Below are 24,837 nucleotides of genomic sequence, written 5' to 3' on the forward strand. Positions count from 1 at the left end.
TATTGCTAATAGAAATTTCACTTACTATTTTTACTTTTGGGGGGAAAAGCAGTATGATGAATAAAAATCTTTTTAAAATCCGCATGTTGTATTTTTATTCATAATCAAACATCAGTTTGTTTTCTTATTAACTATAAAATGTGTCATTTTAATTTTAGGGACACCACAGTACAAACTCTTACTCTTCAGCCTTCAGTTAAAGATGGACTTATTGTGTATGAAGACTCACCTTTGGTTAGTAATCCAATTATGTGAACGTCTTCAAGTGCGGTGTTTGAATGATAGTTGTATTTCAGCCTTTGGGAATCGAGGGGGTGTCTGTCATGGATTCTGATGTATTTCAGTCTACCTGGAAAGCCATTATTCATGTGTCATTTTAGGAATGGATATTTAAATGCAAATTTTGGGGGAAATGACATGTTTTATTCCATTCTGTCTTCAAAGTGAAAGGTTTAAGGAATGACAGAAATCCTCTATTGATTTCCTTTTATTCCAGAATTTTTAAAAAAAAGTTTGCTGTTGTTTTCAGATGTGTAGAGTTTGAAATAAGGTAATGTTTCTAGAAAAGGTTTTTTAAATGTTTCTAACTGATAAAATATTAGTCTGGTATTTTGGGCAGCTGGGAAGGTCTAGACCTCAGCTTCCCACATAAAACCCAAAGACATCCCAGCCTGCCAGGCACATCCCTCTGTGCAGATAACTCCTTTGCAGCAATGGCACAGATAAGCCATCCTGGAACTTCTGTGATCTGTATACCCTGAGATGGAATCGTGAGCATCTCCTACCTGAAATCTCCCAGGTCACGCCTGACTTACCCTGAACAAAGATGGGGTGGGGAAGGAAGCTGCATGTTTTCTCTTTCAAAATTTAGTTTAGGATATATCCTAAAATATAGGATAAGGTAATTGTGGTAGAAGGAGCAGGCATGTCTCAATCTGTTATTTTCTTAAAGTGATTAGCCAGAGTACACCTATGGTCCATTTTATGTTAGGAGATATTTCTTATTATAAAGAAAGAGCCTTTAGGTTTACATTTAAATTTAGTGTGTATCTTTTTTTCATCTTTCTTTCCATGATGTCACCCTCTACCCAGTCACTAAACACCTGAGACTCTTACTTTCCCTTTCTCCTCTTTCCGTCTAAGCAGTTGCCACAACCATAGATTCTACCTTTATAAAACCTTCAGAGCGATCTAATGCTTTTTATTTCTATTTAGGTCTCCCCCGTGATCAGATTCCCAAACCACTTTTTAGCCAATTATTACAGTAATCTCCTTTTATTCTACTCTGCAGGTAGCTGCCACATGAAATATCCTAAAGTACAGGATCCAAGCTCCATTTCTGTCATGTCTGAACTCACACATATTAAATTGCAGCCCACTACTTAATGAGGCAAAGTGCATATTTCTTAGGCTGGCAATCAAGTCCTTAGTAGGAAGACTCCAATCTATTCTTCCAGTCCCTTTTCTCACATTTAACCTCTGTTTCAGCCAACATCGACTATGAGTATTTACCCTTCCCTAAATGTGCTCCAGGAATTCTTGAGTTTGTCCAATGATTCTCTTTGTCCGGAGGACCCACTTCCTCAGCACCATCTATTCTGATCTATTAAAACTGTACACTCTTTTAAGAGCCCCATCAAGTGCAGTGTGCTAATATCCACAGCTGACTGTGATGTCTTATTCTTCTTCACCCCCATGGCACAGTCATTTCTCTCTTTATAATACTAGTTTTAAATTCCCCTCCTCTGGGGTATGAAATGGTGCTGAGTACCTCCAGCGTAAGAATAATACTAATACTAAAATGAAATATACAGATTACTGTAGAGTTGACAGCTTAGTAACTATGTAAAGCTTTTGGTGGAAATCCAAAAATTTTGTTTCCTGCTCTGCTACAGGCTTTTTGTATGTTTGATAGTGTACTTAAAACTTAAATAGAACCAGCTATTATTAAATCCGAAGTAGTAAGTGATGAAGTTTTAATGACGGTTGCTTTCATTTTATTGTCTGTGATAAATTTTCTGTCTTAAAAGGTTAAAGCAGTAAAGTTGGGTCATGTTCTAGTAGTAGATGAAGCAGACAAAGCCCCAACAAATGTCACCTGTATCTTAAAAACTCTAGTTGAAAATGGAGAAATGATTCTGGCAGATGGAAGACGCATTGTTGCAAGTGAGTATAAAAACAGCAATGTTTTCTTCGTGGTATCAGATCACAAACTTAGCTGGCGGCTTATTTACAAGCGTAAACATAAATTCAGTATAATTTAAATTGTCTATATTAACAGTCATTTATAAAAATGAATACATCTGAATTTAGCATTGTCAATTTTAGAGATGGAGAGCATCTTTGAAAATTTTAGTAGTAGTATTAGGATTAAAATCAGATTCAGATTTTTCTACTTGAGGAGTTTCTACATTAAAAAAAGTGTTAAGAATTTGCACATAAAATCCTTATACTCACCTCTGTATTCTCTGTGTATGATTTTTTTTATTGTTATCTTACTGGGAATTTTAAACAACTCTGTCACATTTCTATTCAAAATATGAGAACTTATTCTTAGCTCAATACAATTAGAAAAATGCTGGACATTTTACTTATGTATATACTTATGTGTGTGTGTGAATGTACCCACGTGTGCATGTGTTTGTGTGTGTCTGTATTACACACACATCCCTACCTCAGGAAGCCGTTTTCCTCTGTTTTTAGATTGTTGTCTTCCCCTCTGCTTCACCACCCACCCTTTTTGAAGATGGAAGAATCTAATCAGTGTATTTAACCTACAAAGAAAAATTAACTTTGTCAAATACAATGTGAGAACATCTGCTAGTTTTTAACTTATGTGTCCTAAAAAGACTTAAAAATTCACAACCAGCCATTGAAAATATATCACCAATAGCAAGGAAACCAAACAAATTGAGACTCCTCACTGAAATTTTCAGTATTTGAAGAGAGGGTGTAAGGAAGACCTGATTAAAAAGGTACAAGTGCGTCACCACAGAGACGTTCTTGGATGTCGTCATTGCAGAATTGCCATTTCTGAGCCTAAACTAACTCTAATAAAAATATTCTAATATTTGAGTTTCACAATGAATTTATGAGACAAGGAGAATTTCAGTGAGCCTGAATACTTTTCTCTTAAAAAAGGTCATTGAGACTTTCCTCAGTAGAATTCTGTCTGCCTGTTTATAGTCATTATGAGGACAGTGAAATGGAAAGGAAGAATTGCCAAAACAAAAATTGTAGTTAAGGAGTAATTATCTCCTAGTAACCTATACTTTCTGATATGTTTTTGAGGGATAGTCATCATAATTTTTAAACTCAACTGTGATTGTCGAATGACATTTTTAAAAAGAGCACTTGAAGCTTTTATGAGCATCGTTTCATAGATCATCACTTGTAGGGCTATGTGTTTCAATTTCCTTTTTTCAATTTTTATTTCCTATTGTCATTTTGTTTTAACTAACTAATTAAATTTTGTCTGCAGCTGCACAACCTTGCTATTTACCACTACTGAAATTAGTGAGGATCAAAGGTTAAAACCATTGTTGGTATTAGTATATACATATGTGGCACATTGAAAGATGACTTTTTTGTATCATAAAAAACTGAGTGTAGGTTCTTACAAACTCATCTGAAATAAAACTGCAGGTGCTTCACAATTGTCTTGTTTTAAAGATGGGCACCCTAAATCCAGACATAGCCAGTGCTGCTTCTTAAACATAACCATAATGAAACTTACTATCCCAAATTATTGTCTGGACTTCTTGAATTCTCTCTGAAATGTACACGAGCCAGTAGAATGTAATATTCAGTTCTTTAAATATCTTAAACCTTTGTACAAAGAAAGCCCCAGTCAACTTGAGATCATTTATTTTAAGAACCATAGTAAAATTCCTTGATTGGAAAAAAGCAACACTGCACTAATGAGTTGATAGGTTTTCAGGACCTTTATTCTATATATTTAGGTTGTAGGGTGCATAATCTAAATAGAAATGGCTCCTTAGCTGCGTAATGACAGGCTTATGCAAATGGTGCAGCTATTGATTTGATTACAAACTAAAGAATAATTATCCCTTGTTACAGATTGTCATCTTTTTAAAAATGTTTTTTAAGGAAGGACAACTTCTCAAACTAGGTTTAAGTATTGTAGGGCAATATTTAGACAAGTTTACTTCTAAGGTGTACATTGAATTTACAATAAAAGTGTACATTCTTCTACAATTTAATAGATGTTTTATCAATCCGTTTTCGAACACACTTTCTTAGGAAAGATTTTTTTCCACTGCAACCAAGTTATCACAGCCAGATATCTTAAAGCTTTTTATAATTGAACAGTATGATTACTAATGTTACTTAAAGGCTATAACTTGATATTTTTAAGACTTATTAAATGTCAATAAAGAATAAATAGAAATTTTGTTTTTCAGATTCTGCTAATGTGAATGGAAGAGAAAATACTATAGTGATTCATCCTGATTTTAGGATGATTGTTCTGGCCAACAGACCTGGATTTCCTTTCCTAGGCAATGACTTCTTTGGAACCTTAGGTAAAACAAGGCTTTATTATTGTTGTTTAATAAAGGTTTTATTATTTGTTATTGTTGATAAGAGTAACAACAACAATAATAAAATTAGCAACAGTGCTATAAAGCCTCATTTAATACTTACCAGGTGCTATGCCACCACCATCATCACTGAGCAAGAATACTTATTCCCATTTTAGAGAAGGAAAATATCTGATATTCAGAGAGGTTTTTTTTTTTTTTTTGAGACAGAGTGTCACTATGTCACCGTTGGTAGAGTGTTGGGGCGTCACAACTCATAGCAACTCCAAACTCTTGGGCTTAAGTGATTCTCTTGCCTCAGCCTCCCAAGTAGCTGGGACTACAGGTGCCCTCTATAATACCCAGCTATTTTTTTGTTGCAGTTGTCATTGTTGTTTAGCTGGCCTGGACCAGGTTTGAACCTGCCAGCCTTGGTGCATGTGGCTGGTGTCATAACCACTGTGCTATGGGTGTGGAGCCTCAGAGAGGTTTTTTTTGACAGTCATTTAGCTAATGAGTGGCAAAGCTGGGCTTCATATCTAACTCTGTCTGATTCCAGAGCCTTTTTCTTGGAGGCATATGTGTACATGTGTATGGTTGACATGCATAGAATTTCTCCAGAAGAATACACAAGAAACTGGTAAAATGGTTGTCTGTAATGGAGGTCAGGGATGGTACATTTACTCATACTATTTTGGTAATTGTTAATATGTATAGATATTACCTTGAAAGTTATTAACAACTCATGCCTTATTATAGTAACGTGAACACTCCAAATTAAACCTATAATTGTTTGATGTAAACAAGTTTGAGTTCTTTTTATGTTTAGGATTTTTACAAGTCACCCTTTGTCCCCCAAGTCCCTTATCATCACATTTATTTAAATGTCTATGAGAATACACACTTCCTATTCTGTCTCCATCTTCCATCCACCCCCAAATCCTGAACTCTACTATACCCTCTGTTAAAGCTCTGATGAAATTCAAGCCATCCTCTGAGTCCCCTCTTCCCACTGCAGTCCTTTCAGGCAGCAGTGTCTTCACATTGAGTCTGCAGGAAGGAGTCAATCTCCTTCTGTCTTTCCTAAAAATCCCCTGCTTGACATCTCATGTTGTCAGATTATATCATGTATGGCTACTTGTTGCTGTCATCTACCCCTAGTTACTTTTGTCACTTCTCAGTGATTTTTAGTTCTTTGTTCACTGCCATTCTCTCTAACCCTATTCTTCCTCTTGGAATGATTGCATTATACGCACAGATGACCCTTCCAACTCTCTGGTCTTTTGGCTCCTTGGATGTTTTTGTTTCAGTGGCCTTATCCTGCATCATACCTTAGCCACTCACTCCCATGGACATACTCTTGTTTCAGTAACTGAAAACTAAATCTCAGTTTTATGATTCTGTTCTCATGTCCTTGTGATTTTCATCTCATTCATGCACTTACCACCTCCAGTCCTTCAGACTACTTCCTCTAGTATTTTAAATCCAACAACACTTCAAACCTGTTGGAAGTTCCAATCCATTGAACCTACCACCTTGTCACTTACCCCTTGAAGTATTTTCTTCTCCTTTCAGGCTTTTATTTAAATCTACTTTCAATTCCATACTCATTCACATTTATCACTCTCTTGCATATGTCTCCAGCTTTCCTGTCCCTCCTTCAGCTTGTCCTATGCACTGGGAACCTCTCAGCTCTGGTTACTGCCAACTGTCTGACTACCTTGAGCCTTCACGCTTGCAGCTGAATGTGGTTAGAACAAGCATGAAAGTTCTATACTTGTAGCATTCTCTCCTCATTACTAACTGGATTCCAGTTACTGACTCTTCTTACAGACTTCTGTTATCTTTTCTTGGCTTCCTACTGCACTGAAAAAAAATGGAAGCAATTAGAAATGAGTGTCCACAGACTCCTACCACCGAATCTTCTGCCTACATTAGTCTGCTTTCACACATGTTATAGGCAAACTGTCCACACTCCCAACTGCAGCCAGTCCCTCCAGACGAGCGCCAGATCCCACCTACTCAAGGATGCTGCTGTAGCAATTCTGCCGTCTCTCTCCTGTGTCAGTGGTAACCTCCTCTCTGATAGCTTATTCCCATTAGCACGCAGTTAGGCTACTCTTTCCTTCATCTTAAATGAATAAACAAAATCCTCTTAATTCTACCTTTTTTTGCCAGGTATTGCTAAATTTTTCTGTTCTCCTTTGTAGCAAAAATCTTCATATCAGTTCTTTGTACTTAAGAGTTGCCTATGCTTTCTGTCTCTGTGTTTTCATCGCTCTCTATTGAATCCATTATTTAGTTATTTATTTATTTAGAGACAGAATCTCACTTTGTCGCCCTTGGTAGAGTGCCGTGGTGTCACAGCTCACAGAAACCTCCAGCTCTTGGGCTTAGGTGATTCTCTTGCCTTAGCCTCCTGAGTAGCTGGGACTACAGGCGCCCGCCACAATGCCTGGCTGTTGTTGAATCCATTTTAATCAGATATTTGCTCCCATCACCTCATGGAAACAGATCTTGTCTAGGTTGTCCATGACTTTTCCATTTATAAATCTAGTGGTCAACGTACAGTTCTCATCTTACTTTATCGGTGGTATTTATTACCGTTGGTCCAGTTGGTCATGCTCTTCTCCTTGATGTATTTTCTTGCACTTACTTGCTGTCCTCCTTGAAGTACTTTCCTACTTTAATGACCACTCCTTAGTCTCCTCTGTTGGGTCCTGGTTAAAATGCTCCAAGGCTCAGGCTTTGGTCCACTTTTACTTCTCTACACTCATTCCCTTAGTAAAATCAGAATGTTTCATGTTTTAAAATATCATTTATAATAGCCTTTTATTGCCAGATGTTTATCTCCAGCTTAGACCGCCTTCCTGAATGCCATACTTATAAATCTATATTCAATAGCTCTTATATCTTAGAGTTAACATGTCTGCAATGGATTCACTTTTCCTTTTAAACCTGATTAATATGTTATCTTTTTTATCTTTATTGATGAAAACTTCATTCTTCTCAGGCCAAAAGTCATCCTTTTTTAAACATATGTGTGGTTTTATAACTTTATTTGATGTGTCTGACAATCACCAGTTAGTTCTCATCCATGTTGACTATCTGTAGATTCTTAAAGTGGTAACAGGTACATAGGTAACCAAAGTATAGAGCTTGTTTGGTGAATCTTCACCTTCATTACATTTTCTGGACAACTACACACGGATACGGTATGGGACATTCCCTATGCTTTTGGCCCAGACAACTTTGTTGAGCCTGGTATCAAAGCACAGATCTGGAGTCTCCATCTCTTTCACGACTAATTTCTGGATCTCTTTGAGTACCCAAGGGGCACACTTCTTAAAGCCCCCTTCATGGATGCGCTTCTAAATGTTCATGGTGTATTCTCAAGTCCTTGGTGGCAGACTGCCCTTCTTCTCACCACACATCTTTGCAGGAGCCATTCTGCTGGGCCCAAGTTGGAAAGAAAGAGTGCGAGGGATTATGGGAAGAGGGAGGGGGTGGTTGCAAGTACAACTTCTGAGTCACCTCCCAAAATTTATTCTTGACTTCTTTCCGTATGCTCCATTCGATCTTTAAGGGAGAATTCTTACTGGCTTCATTTACATTCAAATTATCCTACTTCTGATCACTTCCATCTATCACCATTCTGATTTTAGCCACCATTGTCTCTCACCTGGATTACTCCTAATAGTCCTCTAATGAGTCATCCTGCTTCTGCCCTCATCCTTTGTCATGAACTGTGAGGGATCTACGATTTTAGCCTACTTTTAAGCTAAGAAGGTAGTAACCAAAGTTTCATGGTAGAAGACACTAGAGTCCTGGGTCAGAGACAAAGGAGGGATTATTTTTCCCATAAAAGCAAGAGTCAGAGTGTCCGTATTTGTGCTGGTTCCTCAAGCCCCAGTTCCCACAGGGCCACACATAAAAGGCCAGATGATACTGTACTTACAGTGAGATGCTTTACAGGAAAGGACCCCTGAGCTTAGGTCCCAAATCTTTTATAATGCCCAGTAAGCATGCCTTAGTCTTATTCCAGAGAGAAAAAGATGAGAGACAGATGAGAGAGAGACAAGAAAGACAACAGACAGACAATCTCTATCTGTCTGCTCTACAAACATCCTTGGGAAGATAGTCAGTGTGGTCACTGCCTCTGCTCACAAGGGATTAGTCCTCTAACACCTTCTGCAGTCTCCTCTCAACATAGCAGTCCAATCCTCTGTTAAAAATCCTCCTGTGCTTCCCATTTTACTCTGAGTGTAAGCACAAGTATTTACAACAGTTTACAATGTCCCGTATCCTTTGTCTCCTACATCTGCCTTTCTCTAACCTGGTGTCCCACACTACTCTGTGCATCACTTATTTTATTCCAGCCACTCTGCTCTCCTGCTCTTTCTTCTGCATGCCAGATATGCTTGCCGTGGTGCAGGGTCTTTGCATTAGTTGTATTGTTTCCTGAAAGCCCCTCTCCCAAGTATCCATGTTCACGTACATGTCACCATTTCTACTATCCTGTACCATGATTTCCCTGTTCTTTTTTCTTTGGAACGTACCCCATCTAATATTTATATTTATCATTTGTTATCTCCCTATGCCAAAATGTAAACTCTCTAAGGACAAGGATTTTGATTTTTTTAATCACTGATATATATAATGTACCTACTGAGGTAGGTATACTTGGTGCATAGAAGACATTTTATAGTTATTTGATGAATGAATGAGGGATCAATTATCTTTTAATATTAGTGTTAAATTTCATTTTAAGTAAAAAAGCCAAAAGCTATTCTTAACATTTGCTTTAGTCTAGGAGATAGAAGTTTTAAGTTATAGCTTTCATTTATTCCATTACTTTTAAATACACACATGCATACACACACAAACAATTGTTTGTTCAAATGGCTCCTGAATCAAAGTAAGATCTTATTGCTACCTGACTGAATGTATTCATTTTCTAAAATTAACATATTAAGTAATGTAAGTCTTTTTATTTTCACTTACTTTGATCTTGGTGTCTTAGATTATGCATCAGTTGAATCATGTGTATCAGTAGACTTACACTTTTAATGTGGGAAATTCATCCTTCTTTTGAGCATAGATTATGTTTTTCTAGTACCCTCTTGGTTGCCTAGATTATAGGTGAAATATTATGTTGCTGTATTCTTTTTCTTGATTTTAATTTAGATAGTGTCTCTGCAGGTTTACTTTTCCAAAACCTCTGAAGTATATCGTAGCAATCTGCACAAGATATGAATTGTTTAGAGAGTGATAATATCAATTCCTTCCTTTTGTGTATACGTATATAAGCATTTATATAAGACAGATGTATATAATTTTTGAAAATTTTCAACTTTTGTGAAGGGTAGTCTCACAACTATATGAAGAGTATATTTCCATTAATGGAAAAGGAACAAGTCATCTAAACTCTGTTTTGTATGTCTGCATTTTTGAAGTACTAACACAGAACTGGAAAAAATAAATTCACTAAGTAAACTATTAAGACTGGATGCATTTGGGGGGTGAGTGACATTGGCAGAGATATAATGAAGATTTCTCCTTTTTCTCTTTGTATTGAATATCTCCCAGCAAGCATGTATTCAACTATTATATAAAATTTGCAACAGAAATTAACCCATACAGACCAAACCATATTCTACCCGGTTTTCTTTTATTTTGCTCCAGTCATTCGCTTTCTTCTCTTTACCGTCCTAATGTCGGATGTCTGTCCTGTGCTTTGACGAGCAACTGGTGGCTCTTTAAACAACCAGTCCATGTTTCCTGTGGCATTAATCATGGATTAGGTGTATGCTGAATGTATTTTTTTCTCCTTTAGGTGATATTTTTAGCTGCCATGCAGTTGATAACCCCAAACCCCACTCAGAGCTCAAGATGCTCAGACAGTATGGACCAAATGTGCCTGAGCCCATCCTTCAGAAGCTTGTGTCTGCCTTTGGAGAGCTGAGGAATTTGGCTGACCAGGGGGTTATTAACTATCCTTATTCTACCAGAGAGGTTGTCAACATAGTCAAGCATTTACAGGTATGCACCCACCTGTGCGTAGAGGTTTAGAAGAAGCAATCATTCTCTTTTTTTCAGGTCTGTCAATTTCCAAAAATATTATAGTGAGTCAGATAAGAGGCTATGAAGTGTTTGTAATCTAAGTTATAAATCTGGAAGGCCAATGAACGTTATCTGTCTTGGCTTTGAATTAACTTTGGCAAGGTTCTGTGGTTGGTCCTTACCAAGAGCTAGGAAATTTGGTGGACAGATATTTTCAGATGGAAGGTAAGGCAAGAGAGTGAATAAGTAGAGAAAGCCAAAGATTCTATGGTTTGGCTTTTATAAGCATGTGGTATGTGGGTGAAAATATTTTTATTTTAGAGCAATTGACATGGAAATGGAAAACAGAGGGGGAACTAAAGCATTGATTAATATTACTTGATTAATATACCTGTAATTACTGCAAGGAAGTTGTACAAGATAGAATATGTAGGCAGAGGAATTAAATTTCTTGTGACCATGTGCACTCTTTTTTTTTTTTTTAAAGACAGAGTCTCATTTTGTCACCCTTGGTAAAGTGCTGTGGCATCATAGCTTACAGCAACCTCAAACACTTGGACTCAAGCAATCCTCTTGCCTCAGCCTCCCAAGTAGCTGGGACTATAGGTGCCCACCACAATGCCTGACTAGTTTTAGAGACGAGGTCTTGCTCTTACTCAGGCTGGTCTGGAATTCCTGAGCTCAGGCAATCCACCCTCCTTGGCCTCCCAGAGAGTCAGGATTATAGGCATGAGCCCATGTTCCCGGTCGTTGTGCATCTTTGTTTTAAAAAATACCCATGTCAGCCTGGCGTGGTGGCTTGGACCTGTAGCCCTAGCACTCTGGAAGGCCAACATGAATGGACTGCCTCAGCTCAGGAGTTTGAGACTAGCCTGAGCAAGACCCCACTTCTACTAAAAATAGAAAAACCAGCCGGATGTTGTAGCAGTTACCTGTCATCCCAGCTTCTCAGGAGGCTGAGGCAAGAGGATCACTTGAGCCCAAGAGTTTGAGGTTGCTATGAGCTATGATGTCACAGAGTGAGACTCTGTCTCAATTAAAAAAAAAAAAGGTAAGTTCTACTCATATAATAAATAATAGTCTTCAAGTTAGCAGTCACAACCTAATGACTCTTGATCTCTGCCTTATCCCAGTGCTCCCAGAAAATCTCAGAAAGTTGAATGGGGTGGGGTTAAGGGAGATGTTAGATAAGGGGTACACAGTTTTAGTTAGACAAGAGGAATAAGTTATTGAGATCTGTTACACGGCATAGTGACTACTGTTAATCATAATATAGTGTGTATTTCACATCATATCTCTCTTTCACTAAGAGAGTATATTGTAAGTATTTGTACCACAAAAAAAGATTTAATTAGCTTGTCTTAATCATTCCATCACGTGTCACATGTACACACACTGAAATATCACTTTGATCCCACAAATGTATCATTATTATTTGTCAGTTCGAAAATATATATTTGGAAAGAAAAAAAATAGAAAGCTTTATTCTGCCCGTGAAACTGTAAGTCCACTTCCGCCTGCTCAGATCTGGTACCTAAAGCAGATCAAGGCAGAAGCAGCAGACCTGCCAGTGTCAAGTTCACTGTAGAATACTTGTTTTCTTCCCCTCTACCGGCTCCTACTTCTCTATTCCCCGTCCTTTTAATGTTCTTCTTCCTTTCTTTTCTGGTTTTTTTTTTTTTAATCTTTTTTCCTATCTATTCATAGACTGTAAATTTTCTGGTCAATCATATTCATTTTAAAGACAGGAGATTTCAGAAAGCACTGGCAATCACTGAACACAAGGATCTACGCACTGCTATGACATTGGAAAGGAGAAACTGTCCTCACATTCTAGCATTTCTTTAAAAAGGAAAATATTATTAAGCCATCTGAGCAAACATTTAATGAGAAAAATGTCTATATTTCTAATGCCTAGTTACTTGACAAGGCTAGTAAATTTCTGCTAAGGTGCATTTGATCATTATCATTCTATCAGTTTTGTAAAACTTTATAGTGTATTTTATCACGTATATAATGAGGAATTTTTTTTTTTTAAATACAGAAATTTCCCACTGAAGGTCTCGCCAGCGTGGTTCGGAATGTGTTTGATTTTGATTCCTACAACAATGACATGAGAGAGATTTTGATTAACACTTTACACAAATATGGGATACCTATTGGAGCAAAGCCTACCAGTGTGCAGCTGGCAAAGGAGTAAGGCAAACTCACTATTGATAAATATTCTTGAACATTACTCTTCTGATTCTTAAAGGCCGATAATTCTTAATCTACTGTCATGCTGTGGAAATTACTTTTCCCTGAGTAAGCTTTCTAACTACCTGTTGCTATTTGCTGGCTGGTTTTCAGCTAAATAGCCCTATTCATAGGCTGTAAATTGAGAATTTCAATTATTATGGCTGTCTTGTGAGCAGATGTAATGAAATCAAATAAAGGGAAATATTTGTTTCTTTAATAAGAGTCTCTGTTCTTTTGTTGAACTACCGTCTCATTATTTTGCAATCCGGTATAAAATCATTAGATGAATATGAAAACTACATAAAGGGATAACGTACATTTAGTTAAAATGTTCTGATTTATGTCACCATATAGTTTTATGATAGTTTTCTAAATTTATAATCATAGACACCTAATTTTGGTTACTTATTTTAGCTTCATAGATGAAAAAAATGATAAGAACAAGTGGGGTCATTTCATGTGGGCCAGTTGCCTACTTTTACTGTACAATCACAAGTTACCTAATTTTAGTTAAGACTTGTAGACATGCTGTTGCCCAGAAAGACAGTTGACAGAGTTCATTAAGAGAGTAATTAAGTCAACTCAAATTCACTGGCAACTTGTTTTAAATATGCATAACTTATTGATAATGCATCTGATGTCAACTTTGTCTTATTGTCCCTTATTGACAATTTTTATTGTCAATTATAAATTCATAAGGGACGATAATTACTTTTAAAGTAAATTATTATTTAATTTTAGTCTCATATAGGAGGCATTATCTTTCCATTGAAAAAAATTATTAAATATAAATAAGTGATTTGCCCAGCAAAATAAAGTATACATTAATATATAGACACATATCTCTGTCTTAAGTATATGTATCATCCTTCTTTATTTATTCTTTGAAGTCATTATAAAAACTTGTCAGAACACATGCCAGTAAAAATAAATTATTAAAGTGTTAGGAATTTCTTATAAAGAGAAACAAATATTTCCCTTTTGTGGTAAAAGCACAAGATGGGGTTATGTTAGAAATTACCAGAGCGTGGGTTGATAATATTGAGCGAGTAGATTCTTTGGAAGAAGAATGATTGTCATTTGTGAATGCATTCGTTTTTCTGTGCAACACTGTTTTTTCTGATTGATCAGCAGATCTTATGGGCATTTGCAACTAGGTCAGCAATTTAATGGGTATGACGTATCTTCTATATTAAAGAGTTCAAGAAATTATCTTTAATCTGCAAACTTCCATGTTAGTACTCATGTTTTTTAATTTCTTTTTATATACTATACCTTTACTTTTAGTTGGAAATGGTTTTTGTTACTGTTAACAAATTTATATAATTAGAGTTCTAGTTTCATGGAAGCTAGGCTTGTGATTTAAAAATGACTTTTTTGTATTCTTGCTCGACTTTATATAAAAATACGTATGAATTGGTAAGATAAATCATAAGAAAATTGTTGTTTCTAAGGCAATTTCAGTTTCTAAGGAAGACAGATAAAATGGTTTCTTATTCATTATAATCCTCAGTTCTCTCTCTCTTTTTTTTTTTTTTTTTTCATTTTGTTTGTTTGTTTTGAGACAGAGTCTCACTTTGTCACCTGGGGTAGAGTGCTGTGGCATCATAGCTCACACTCTTGGGCCCCAGCAGTCCTTTTGCCTCAGCCTCCTGGGTAGGTAGGACTACAGGCACCCACCACAACACCCAGCTAGTTTTTCTATTCTTAGTAGAGATGGGGTCTCACTCTTGTTCAGGTTGATCTTGAACTCCTGGGCTCAGATGATCCACCCTTCTCAGTCTCCCAGAGTGCTATAGGATTACAGGCATGAGCCACCGCCCCTGGCCTACCATCTTCAATTCTAAACTGAAAACTTTTTGCTCTAGTGCTTATTTATGAACAGAAGTAAAAGTACCTTGAGCCTGGAAACAAGATGGTCAGACTCATGCTTAAAATGGGGATAGAAACAACTAGTTATTTGCTCACCTAGCTAAAAATAGACTGATAGCAGTTGGGAAGGATGAGTGAATTTTCCTGCGGGGTGGAGATAATAGTAGACTATAATTTGCACAGTCACTCAAAGCATTTCTTCCCTCACCTGTAAATTGCAGTGACTTAAGCAGTTCAAAAGTAGTGAAGTGATTTTATTGCTCTTTCATGAAATCCATAGGTTCCCTAGCACTTTTTTATTGAATTATCAGTATTTAGAGAGGGTAGCATGAAAGTGAACAAAGCAATGGCAATGGCCTGGGAATTTAGCAGTTTGTCATGCGTTCAACCTGTACACCTAGGACTGACGTGGAGAAATGGATGAAAAGACAGTCTTACCCGCAAAGAGATCATAATTCCATTTTGATCATTTGAATTCATAGAAGTTACTTAACTAAATGGGTTCTTGGTAAAATGCAGAGGTAAAAGGCAAAAGGAGGGCATTTTATTATAAATAGTATATTCACATAATTAACCTTTTAAATCGAGGTATTTTGGAGATGGAAGGGGGAGCTATTGACAATAACTCTTTAAAAAGATGCGCAATAAGACTGTTCCGTCAGGCCTGACAAGTGGTTCTTCTCTTTGTAGATTAACAGTAAGATTCCTTCCTATTCTAACAGCCTTTGCATTTTAATCTAATTATAATGTTCCTCTCATCTGTAAAAACAAACATAAGAAGATAGGACCCTAACACTTTCCTTTTCCCCCACCCAGAGTAGCACACTGCTGATAGTAAACATTTAAAGTTGTCTCCATGCAGTCTCATGACTTACCTTGACTTTGACTTTTCTACACCTTTGCTAAATCACTTCCTCTAGGCTGCTTCTGCCCAGCTCTACAAGTATGATGTTAGTGGAGAAGATCCACATTGGTTTTCAATTCTTAAGGCAGTGGTTTAAATACTATTAGTATCTTTTTTGCCCTGAATGAAAAATTCTTGCCGCAACCTGCCGATTTTCATGTTCTTTAATCCAACCACAGTGCTTCTTGGATGGGAGCAACATTTCATTGAATCTAGAATAAGGGCTCGGCACCTGTGGCTCAAGTGGCTAAGGCGCCAGCCACATACACCTAAGGTGGTGGGTTCGAATCCAGCCTGGACCTGCCAAACAACAATGACAGCTGCAACCAAAAAATAGCCAGGCATTGTGATGGGCGCTGTGGTCCCAGCTACCTGGGAGGCTGAGGCAGGAGACTCGCTTGAGCCCAGGAGTTGGGAGTTGGTTGCTGTGAGCTGTGAAGCGACGGCACTATACCCAGGGGGACAGCTTGAGGCTCTGTCTCAAAAAAAAAAAAAAAAAAGAATCTAGAGTAAGATGATCACACCTACACTAAAGATGGGAATGGAAATATAATTGGTCACTCCCTAAATAGAAGTAAAAAGAGATATAAGGCAGATATTGTAAAATAATGAAACTTTTACATAGTACAGTGATGGCACTAAACCATTTATATAGTGATGTACACTAGCTTCTTCCCTGACTGAAATCAGAATATACCCTGGCTGTTCAGGAGTGGTGATGTCATTTTCATGCTCTTTGATGAAATTCCTCGAAGAGAGATGCTGCCACTTTCCCTTTTGTTCTCCTAAGTAGTGCAGTGATGTTACCTATCTCATAGGTCTCTGCACAGCTTTTAACGGCCTAATACGATGAGGTTAGTTTAACTTGTCATCTTTAATTAACCTGTGCTAAGCCTGGTAATTTTAGACTGAGTCTTATTGGTTGGTTATTTTACCTTACTTGACCCTGCCATACTGCAGCTCTTCTTCCTGTTCTACGAATATTCTCTGATCTTACTGCAAGCATCACAGTTCGCTAGCTACACCCCCACACTGCGTTTGCCCCTTTCTCCTGGTACTTCCCAAGGTTTTTAATTGGTCCTCCTTTAAGTTTCTAATACATGGGGAAAAAATATGCCAAAGAGATGGCAAGCATAATCAAATAAGGCATACTGGAAGAAATTTTTTAAATATAAGTATTATGCTTTATTTGGAATTTGAATTTAATTCTGTGACATTTGACCTACAAACAAACAACTAGTCAAGTCGGTCCATACTGTATGTGTGTGTTGCATTAACATCTATGCACTAATCTCATTTTGTCAGTATTGTAGGCAGAGATAGGAGAATTTACGTTAATATCTGAATTCTTTTAAAATGTCACTGTTGGAAGTATATGGGTGATATATATGTCATAACAAAATTAGGTCTAAATTTGCAACCAAAGGCACGTAGATTTTCTTGTGTCAATAATATGGATAACTCTAAATGTGGATATAAACTTTAAGGCAAAATTTGCTTGTTTTTCCTTCAAGTAGGCTTTTATTTTTGAAGTTTCTTTTATTGGAGAATAAACATACTGCTAGCACATTAGCACTTCCAAATTAAAAAGTGCATTTCAAAATAATTTATGAATCCTGTGACTCTGGGGAAACATTTGTTTTAAACGAAGAGAAAAAAGCCAATTTTTTTCTGCCAAACTTATATTTTAAGCAACTTAGACAGTATTTTATCTTAAATTTGTATTCCACTTTTTACCTAATAGTTCTAAAAATGAGAATATTGTCATTTTATAAATCTACAATGAAATCTAAATACTTCTAAATGTAGTATCATTATAACAGTAATAATAATTATAATGATGGTAATAGAATAATAAGGATGATGGTAGATACCTAAGTGCTGGGCACATTTCAAATTATATGAATTTATATAATTCTTACAATAAACCTATGATATATACATACACACATGCATATACATGCTATTTTTTTTTATTAAATCATATCTGTGTACATTAATGCTATCATGGGGTACAGGGTGCTATTGCTATATACAATTTGAAATACGTTCATCCAACTGGTTAACATAGCCTTTATGTCATTTTCTTAGTTATTGTGTTAAGAGATTTATATTCTACATTTAGAGAGATTCACATGTAACCTTATAGGATATTACTGTGATTTGTAGATGAGGAATTTGAGGCACAGGGAAGTAAACATGATGTGCCTGAGGTTAGAAAGCACTGGTAGCGGTGAGATATATGTACAATTCCAAGGATGATATCAGCAGACTGATAGGCAGATTATAGGGAATTTCTAAATCACAGTTATTATTTGGATATTGATAATTATTGATAGTTCAGGTTTAAAAGGAACTTGGAATTTTAAGTAATCAACTTGGAAATCATCATTAAGCATGATGGCACCTAATACACATTCTTCAGAGAGTTATGACAGATTCCGATTCTTAGATTTTAGCCATATTTCAAAACAGACTTTGGCACCACAGAGATCATTTTAGAGACCTCTTCATACCCATTTAAGCTTTCCTTTCTTGTGACGTAATGGAGAACCATGGCATAAAACATCAAGGTAAATTCATTTAGAAAAATAAAATTTTTATGGTTGCCATATATAAGAAGTATACTGGCCATCATTTCTTCCTGATTTGGAACACAAAAGGAATTTATGGAATCTTCCCAAAGATTGTGGTCATTTGTCGAATAAATCAAACATTCAGAGAAATTTTCTCTGCCTTCCGAAGTTATCTGGCTGTGTTTTTCTGTCCCTGTGTTCCCTAGGAGAAGCCTATCTATTAAATAGTTAAGTGAGCATCTTCCTTGCTCCAAATTCTTTGCCCTCAACTCTGTTGACTTCTTTTTTAAAAATGGTACTTAGTTTTTTATGAAGCCACTTTCCCCCCCAAAGCATTTATGGCCTATTTGTAACAGTAAACTAGCTCAGTCTACTAATTGTTAATTTGTATCATTAAGCAGAATAAAACATTTGAGAAAATTAAAAATCATTTTACATATAGCCTCTTTATAATGCATATTTACTAAATGAACAATGACATTTTTTAAATAAATTAGCAAAAGAAAATTAAAGCTCCCATAATTCTACTAGCAAGAAATAACCATTGATAAATCCTTCTAGGCCATTTCCTAGATTATATGTGTTTTTCATTCACTGAGAAATATTTCTTTCTAATAATTTTTATTTTTCTGAGTCTTTTTAATAAAAGAGGCATAAACCTTTAAAAAGTATCTTTTTAAGGCAGTTTATTCCCAAACTTATTTGTTGAAAAAAAAATTATCTAAAATAAATTGGAGTTAGTTATGTCTGACATTTCACTCCCATTCCTTTTTTCTCCATTCTTTTTATTCCTTCCATTCTTGAGATACTTTGCTAAGAAGAATATTTTCCTGCTCCATCCACATAAACATGAAAGAATTAAAGTCTCTATCTTTTTTAAGGCTGCATAATATTCCATAGTGTACATATACCACAGTTTATTAATCCAGTCATGAGTATTCCTTGAGATTTTAAACTTAAGATATCTATTCTAAATGTAATGAACAGATTCATAAAGCTTATGAGGTGCTCTCATAAGGAATAAAAGCATTAATATCAATGTTTTTTGTCATAAAATGGTGTATAGATGTGGTTCTTCTTTTCAGACATATAAAAATGCTCTCACCAGACAGATTGCACATTTAAAAATGACTATTATGTGTGATTGCTTCCACATCTTGGCCTTTGTGAATTGAGCCGCAATAGACATAGTTGATTAAAAAGCTCTATTGGAATCTTATAATCACTCCTCAGATGTTCTGTTGAGCATTCTGCTTTCTTTCTTTTTTTTTTGAGACAGAGCCTCAAGCTATCGCCCTGGGTAGAGTGCTACGGCATTACAGCTCACAGCAACCTCCAACTCCTGGGCTCAAGCAAGTCTCCTGCCTCAGCCTCCCAAGTACCTGGGACCACAGACGCCCGACACAATGCCTGGCTTTTTTTTTTTTTTTGGTTGCAGCTGTCATTGTTGTTTGGTGGGCCTGGGCTGGATTTGAACCCACCACCTTAGGTGTATGTGGCTAGCGCCTTAGCCACTTGAGCCACAGGCGCTGAGCCAAGCATTCTGCGTTCAAATGCTTTATTAAATTTTTTTTAAATCTCATTTTTCAGGCAAAATAGGGTAACTTTGAATTAACAAGATCTAGGATGAATTAGCCAATATCTTTAGTAAGCCTCATTAATAGATTGACATTTTAAATGATTTCTAGACATAGTGGTAGCTTGTGATGGTTGTTGTCTTTGAGAGAGTCTCTAGAAGGAAGAAAGGAAGCCTTATATCCTGTACTACTTTACTTTTCTAACAGATGTATTATTTTTTATGTTTTAATTTTTAAATGTTCACTAACTCTTTTGGCTCTGGATTTTTTCATTTTATTTTCTTATTTAAGTAAAAAAAGTGAAGCTCTATCCTGAAATTGCTGTTTCTCGGAATATCTCCCTCTAGGACAGCAAAACTTATGCCACACCATAATGCCTACTCTAAAGGTAGAACGTTAGCACCTTTACAAATGGCAAATGAGAAATCAAGTTAACTGGGTATTTCTATGGCATTTCAATACAGAATAGATAAGTTTATGCATTGGCAGATGTTAGCTTAAACATATCAAGTGAGGATAGACAAAGCATTTTTAAAGCAGCAAAAATAAAGAAAAATAGTTGACATTCACTAAGCATTCTAAGCACTTTACCAAAATTACGTGACCTAACTACACGATAATTTTATTTTTTCTACTAGGCAAGTAATTTTTTCCTGTTGTATTATCTATTAGCTTTTAGAGGTATGTGTGTCTATATGTTCAAGGCTGAGGAGACTTTAAACAACTTAATAAACTATCCAACTAATAAATGACAGGATGGAGAATTTAACTATAGATCTGTCTGGTTCCAAAGCCTAACATTTTTATGCTTATTCCAGTGTTTGCATGAGATAGACAATGCAATACAAAATCGGATATCAAGATTTCAAAGATAATGGAAGCTTCAGAGTTGTCCTTCAAAGTCTATTTCCTGCCGTGTAGGGACTTGTAGCAGGCATAACATACATATAGCATTTGCATTAATGACTAGGCCCATTGTTTTAATCACAATTTCCTTTAACTTAATACAATTTGTCCTGGATTCCAAATCTAAACAAAAATACCCTTTCTTTTCTCCTACAATCAGAATTTGCTTTTTAAAAAACAAAAGTAGTGGGGCGGCACCTGCGTCTCAAAGGAATGGGGCGCCGGCCCCCTATGCCAGAGGTGGCAGGTTCAAACCCAGCTTCGGCCAAAAACAAACAAACAAAAAAAAAAAAAACAAAAAACTACAAAAATAAAAAACAAAAGTAGCCACATTTGTAAAATCTTCAAAATGAATAGAACAAATTCTTTCTTTTAGAAGTTTCTTTTATATAGAATTTTTTACTTGGTACTACCATCCTCAAAATTATGATCATTGATATTATTGGTTTAGCAGATGAGCCATAAATCACTGGGCACTACTTGTGCACTGTGAGTTGCTTCTAAGTCAGTTACAACCTAGGGTTGGATTTCTTCTCGAGGTCCTATATTCAAAGATGGAATGGACTGCCCAGGAGAAAAAGTTTACCGTCTGTAGATTGGATCTAAACCGATCTGGGCAAGATTTTGGGGGGCGGTCCTTCAGAGGATTTTAAACTTGGAACAATTAACTGAATAGTCCGTAGCATTCTTCCATAGATCCTTCCAAATCATAGATTCCATATTTTACTGGCCCTAATTGAACAGGAAAGTAGTAACCCTTCAGTACTATATCAGTACCCTACTCAGTACTACTGATTAAGTAGTAACCCTTCTCCTCAGTTGTATCAGTGATCATTCATTATTTCCTCTTAGCGTATTTTAGTAGTACTCCCGATGAAGGGAGCTTAGATTGCGTTTCCATTTGTGGGCCATTGAAGTGTGTATTACAGGGTTGTGTTTGGCATTTATCTTCCTTTTCAGGGCAGTGCCAGGTGTGCATATTTACAGACAGAACAGCTTCATCTCTTTGAATTTGTCTTTGAAAGGATATCTGTCTAGAATTTGTTTTCTGCTTTAAACATTTATCCTGTATTGTTGGACTATCAATAGCAGCTGCTTCTTCTCTAACAGAGAACAACTTTGGGGTCCTAAAAGTATCAGAGGCATCAAAAAGATCACCCCCAAACCCGGTGCTAAATAACCCATTCATAGCTGACCCGCTTCTGGGTCGGGGTTCCATCCACAGCAGCTCCATCTCTGCGATCAGTTGAAAGTCAGCCCTTAGCACAGGGTCTGTAAAAGAAAACAAAACAGAAAAGAACAAAAAGAACATCCCTAGCCAGAGATTCTTTGGAATAATTTTCATAGTTATCTCTTTAAGAGTCAGAATGATTATCAGTTTACTATTTGTGTTATTAAAGTAAAATATTCTCTGCCTGCAGTTTTGAACCTCTCTCTTTCATTTTTCCACACTCTTATATGCTATAATTTTCTTTTTGTAGTCATAGTTTTTATAAATAAGCTTCATGATGTTGATCATGGAGATCTAAGGAGTACAATTCTCTGCATAATGGTTTAACGTCATAAAATAGCTTGTAGTTTTCAAAAATAATATCTACATGAGACATTTCAAAGTTATAAACAGAAGGGTGGTGTTGGATTTTATATTTTCATACTGTTTTCCTTATATTAGTATATTATGAAATAACTTCAAAAGCCATTTCATTTACTTTTGGCTCCTTAATGGAGAATGCAAAAATATATACTTATCTCTATATTTTCAAGTTATATCAATCTTTTTTCATATACATCTTAAGCAGTCTTACAGATTTTTTCTTGATCCCTGAAAGATTTGTAAGTAACATTTTATGAAAGTCTGTCACCTGGCAGGATAAAAGCATGCGGTTCCCACCTACAGCTGCCTTTCCAAATATACCTGCGAAGTAGACTGCATCATTTGTCGAGAACCTTCTAAAGGAAGGAAACAGTGGGGCACATAGAATGCAATGGGAATATTTACCATGATCGTTTGCAACTTGCCATTAAGAAGAAAGAACAAGTAGGCAAAATGTTGACAGTTCTAATAGGACCAAATTCATTCAATTAACAGACACTGAACATGCATTTAATGGCAAACACTGTAAGGAGAAAGAATTGTAAAGGTGAAGAAAATTCAATATTTCTCTTCAAGGAGGTCACAATCAACTGGGAAATCTGTCAGGCAAAGAGTGACTTGGAGACAGGAGCAGGTGCCTGCAGTCCCAGCTACTTATGAGGCAGAGGTAGGAGGATCATTTGGGCCCAGTATCTGTAAGAAAAAAAATTAGAGCCACACTAGAGTGACCCAAGAGGTAGGATTGTGCCATCTGCCCTGGGGGAGAGTCAGTGAAGCTCTGGAAGTTGTATCTTTCAAATATGGCTGGGCATTTCCAGGCAAGTAAAGGAGGAAAGGACACTTTCCAGTGCATGGCACATTTTGGAAATGGCGAGTCAAGTGGTAGGATTAAGCGAGGGCGTGCTGGGAGTAGAGGCTAAAGGGAGGGAAGGGTTGGGGGAGTCAGAGAGGAGCTTCAAGCCTGAGCAGTGACGTGGTTACCTTCGTGATTTGGAAAGACTCCTTTTGGTTTTCCAATGGTAGGAAAGCCAACGGCATGAACCTGAAAGCAGGAAAACCAGTTGCAGAGCAGTTGCAGTAATCCAGGTTAGGAAGAATGAGGGCCCACACTGTGGCTGTGGCAATGAAAAAGAGAGAATTAGGTGGCAGAATTGATGTGTTCTGAGTGCCAGAGATTCAAATGAGTAGGATGTAAGCCTTACCCTCAATGAACTAGCAATGTAGTAAGGAAAGCGTGAAAAACTACCAACCTTAGGGCAATGTTAATTCAAAGTGCCACATTCAAATAGTTTTCATTCTATGAGTCCTGGACTCTGGTGGAACACCCGGGAAATTGTTTTCTGGGAAAGATTTCAACAGTCGGGAGAGTTTCAGTCCCAGTTATTCTTACTGTGAATGATTAGAAAAGGAAAGAACATAAGATTAGAAAAATACTAAGATGTGGTTGATAAAGCAGATGGCAGCAAAAGAGAAGGTATTTTTGCAGTGAAACTTGGAGATGAGAGAAAGCAAACCCAGGCCCCCAAAATGTAGTCTGGCAACTCCTGTGAGGAGGAAGAAAGCCAGAGATGTGTGGAGCAAGCTGACAACATCTGCGTTGGCACGGAGTGGTGCTGGGCACCAGCACGAAGCTGCCCAGTGTCATTCTGGGGATTGGGGAGTGCATTTGAGAAGTGCCTGCCAAGAATAGCAAGTTTCCCCAAATCTCCTTCCATCTCATGCATCCAAATTATTGTGCATTTCTGCAGTCTCTGCAGAACCGAGGTGACAGAGTTAATACAGCTGTAAGTTATGAAGTGTAAGCTTGGAGAAGCAGGCACATAAGGGAAATACATACACATACTGACGTACCTATCATTTGCAGCAAAGCAAAATTAATTTGATAGGAACATATGAGACTGTAGGGAAGAGAGATTCTGTCTAGGAAATAAGGAGAGTATTACTGGGCATTAATAGTAGAGGCCATTTTCACTAACTTTAACGTGTTTAAAGGGCTTTTGTATTTTTTGTCTTAAATATACTTTTTCTTTCAGTAAATATGACAATATTTACAAGGGATTTTATAGGTTTGGTTCTGACCTGCTTTTTTAAAAATTTTATTCTCGTTCAAGTCTTCAATTGAAAATTACAGGCTTGGCACCTGTAGTCCCAGCTACTTGGGAGGCTGAGGCAAGAGAATCACTTAAGCCCAGGAGTTGGAGGTTGCTGTGAGCTGTGATACCATGGCATTCTACTGAGGGTGACAGCTCAAGGCTCTGTCTCAAAAAAAAAAAAAAAAGAAAAGAAAATTACAGGTTTTTACAGATTCTATATAGATTCTCTAGAGCTGTATTTCAAAAGTTTCATATGGGCAAATTTATATGGAAACCCCAAAGAGTAAGGAATTCACTCTGCTCAGAAAGGAACATAGGAAAGGGATACAAGGAGAAGTGACATTTTAATTGGCCCTTAGGAATGAGAAAGATTTCACCAAAGAATCAGTAGCAGAAAGGAATTCTAGGCAGAGGTGATTGCCTTATGAAAGCACGAATACACATAGCATTTCAGGAGTAGCAAGTAGTGGCTC

At 36.8% G+C, this 24,837-nt stretch overlaps 1 protein-coding gene across 1 annotated transcript in view; it reads left to right on the forward strand.

Annotated features, from left to right (window-relative positions):
- LOC100961950 (von Willebrand factor A domain-containing protein 8) overlaps nucleotides 1-24,837 on the forward strand; it is a gene marked incomplete at its 5' end in the record, with an annotated part of 309,966 nt that overhangs the window by 148,614 nt on the left and 136,515 nt on the right. Inside the window, 5 exons of the mRNA XM_012805376.2 lie at nucleotides 159-234; nucleotides 2,031-2,166; nucleotides 4,425-4,544; nucleotides 10,378-10,583; nucleotides 12,649-12,800. Coding sequence (XP_012660830.1) covers nucleotides 159-234; nucleotides 2,031-2,166; nucleotides 4,425-4,544; nucleotides 10,378-10,583; nucleotides 12,649-12,800 — 690 coding nt within the window. The remainder of the gene's footprint in view (nucleotides 1-158; nucleotides 235-2,030; nucleotides 2,167-4,424; nucleotides 4,545-10,377; nucleotides 10,584-12,648; nucleotides 12,801-24,837) is intronic.

This window comes from Otolemur garnettii, unplaced genomic scaffold (assembly GCF_000181295.1).
Source record: "Otolemur garnettii isolate 467f Iridium unplaced genomic scaffold, OtoGar3 scaffold00040, whole genome shotgun sequence".
Taxonomy (NCBI): domain Eukaryota; kingdom Metazoa; phylum Chordata; class Mammalia; order Primates; family Galagidae; genus Otolemur; species Otolemur garnettii.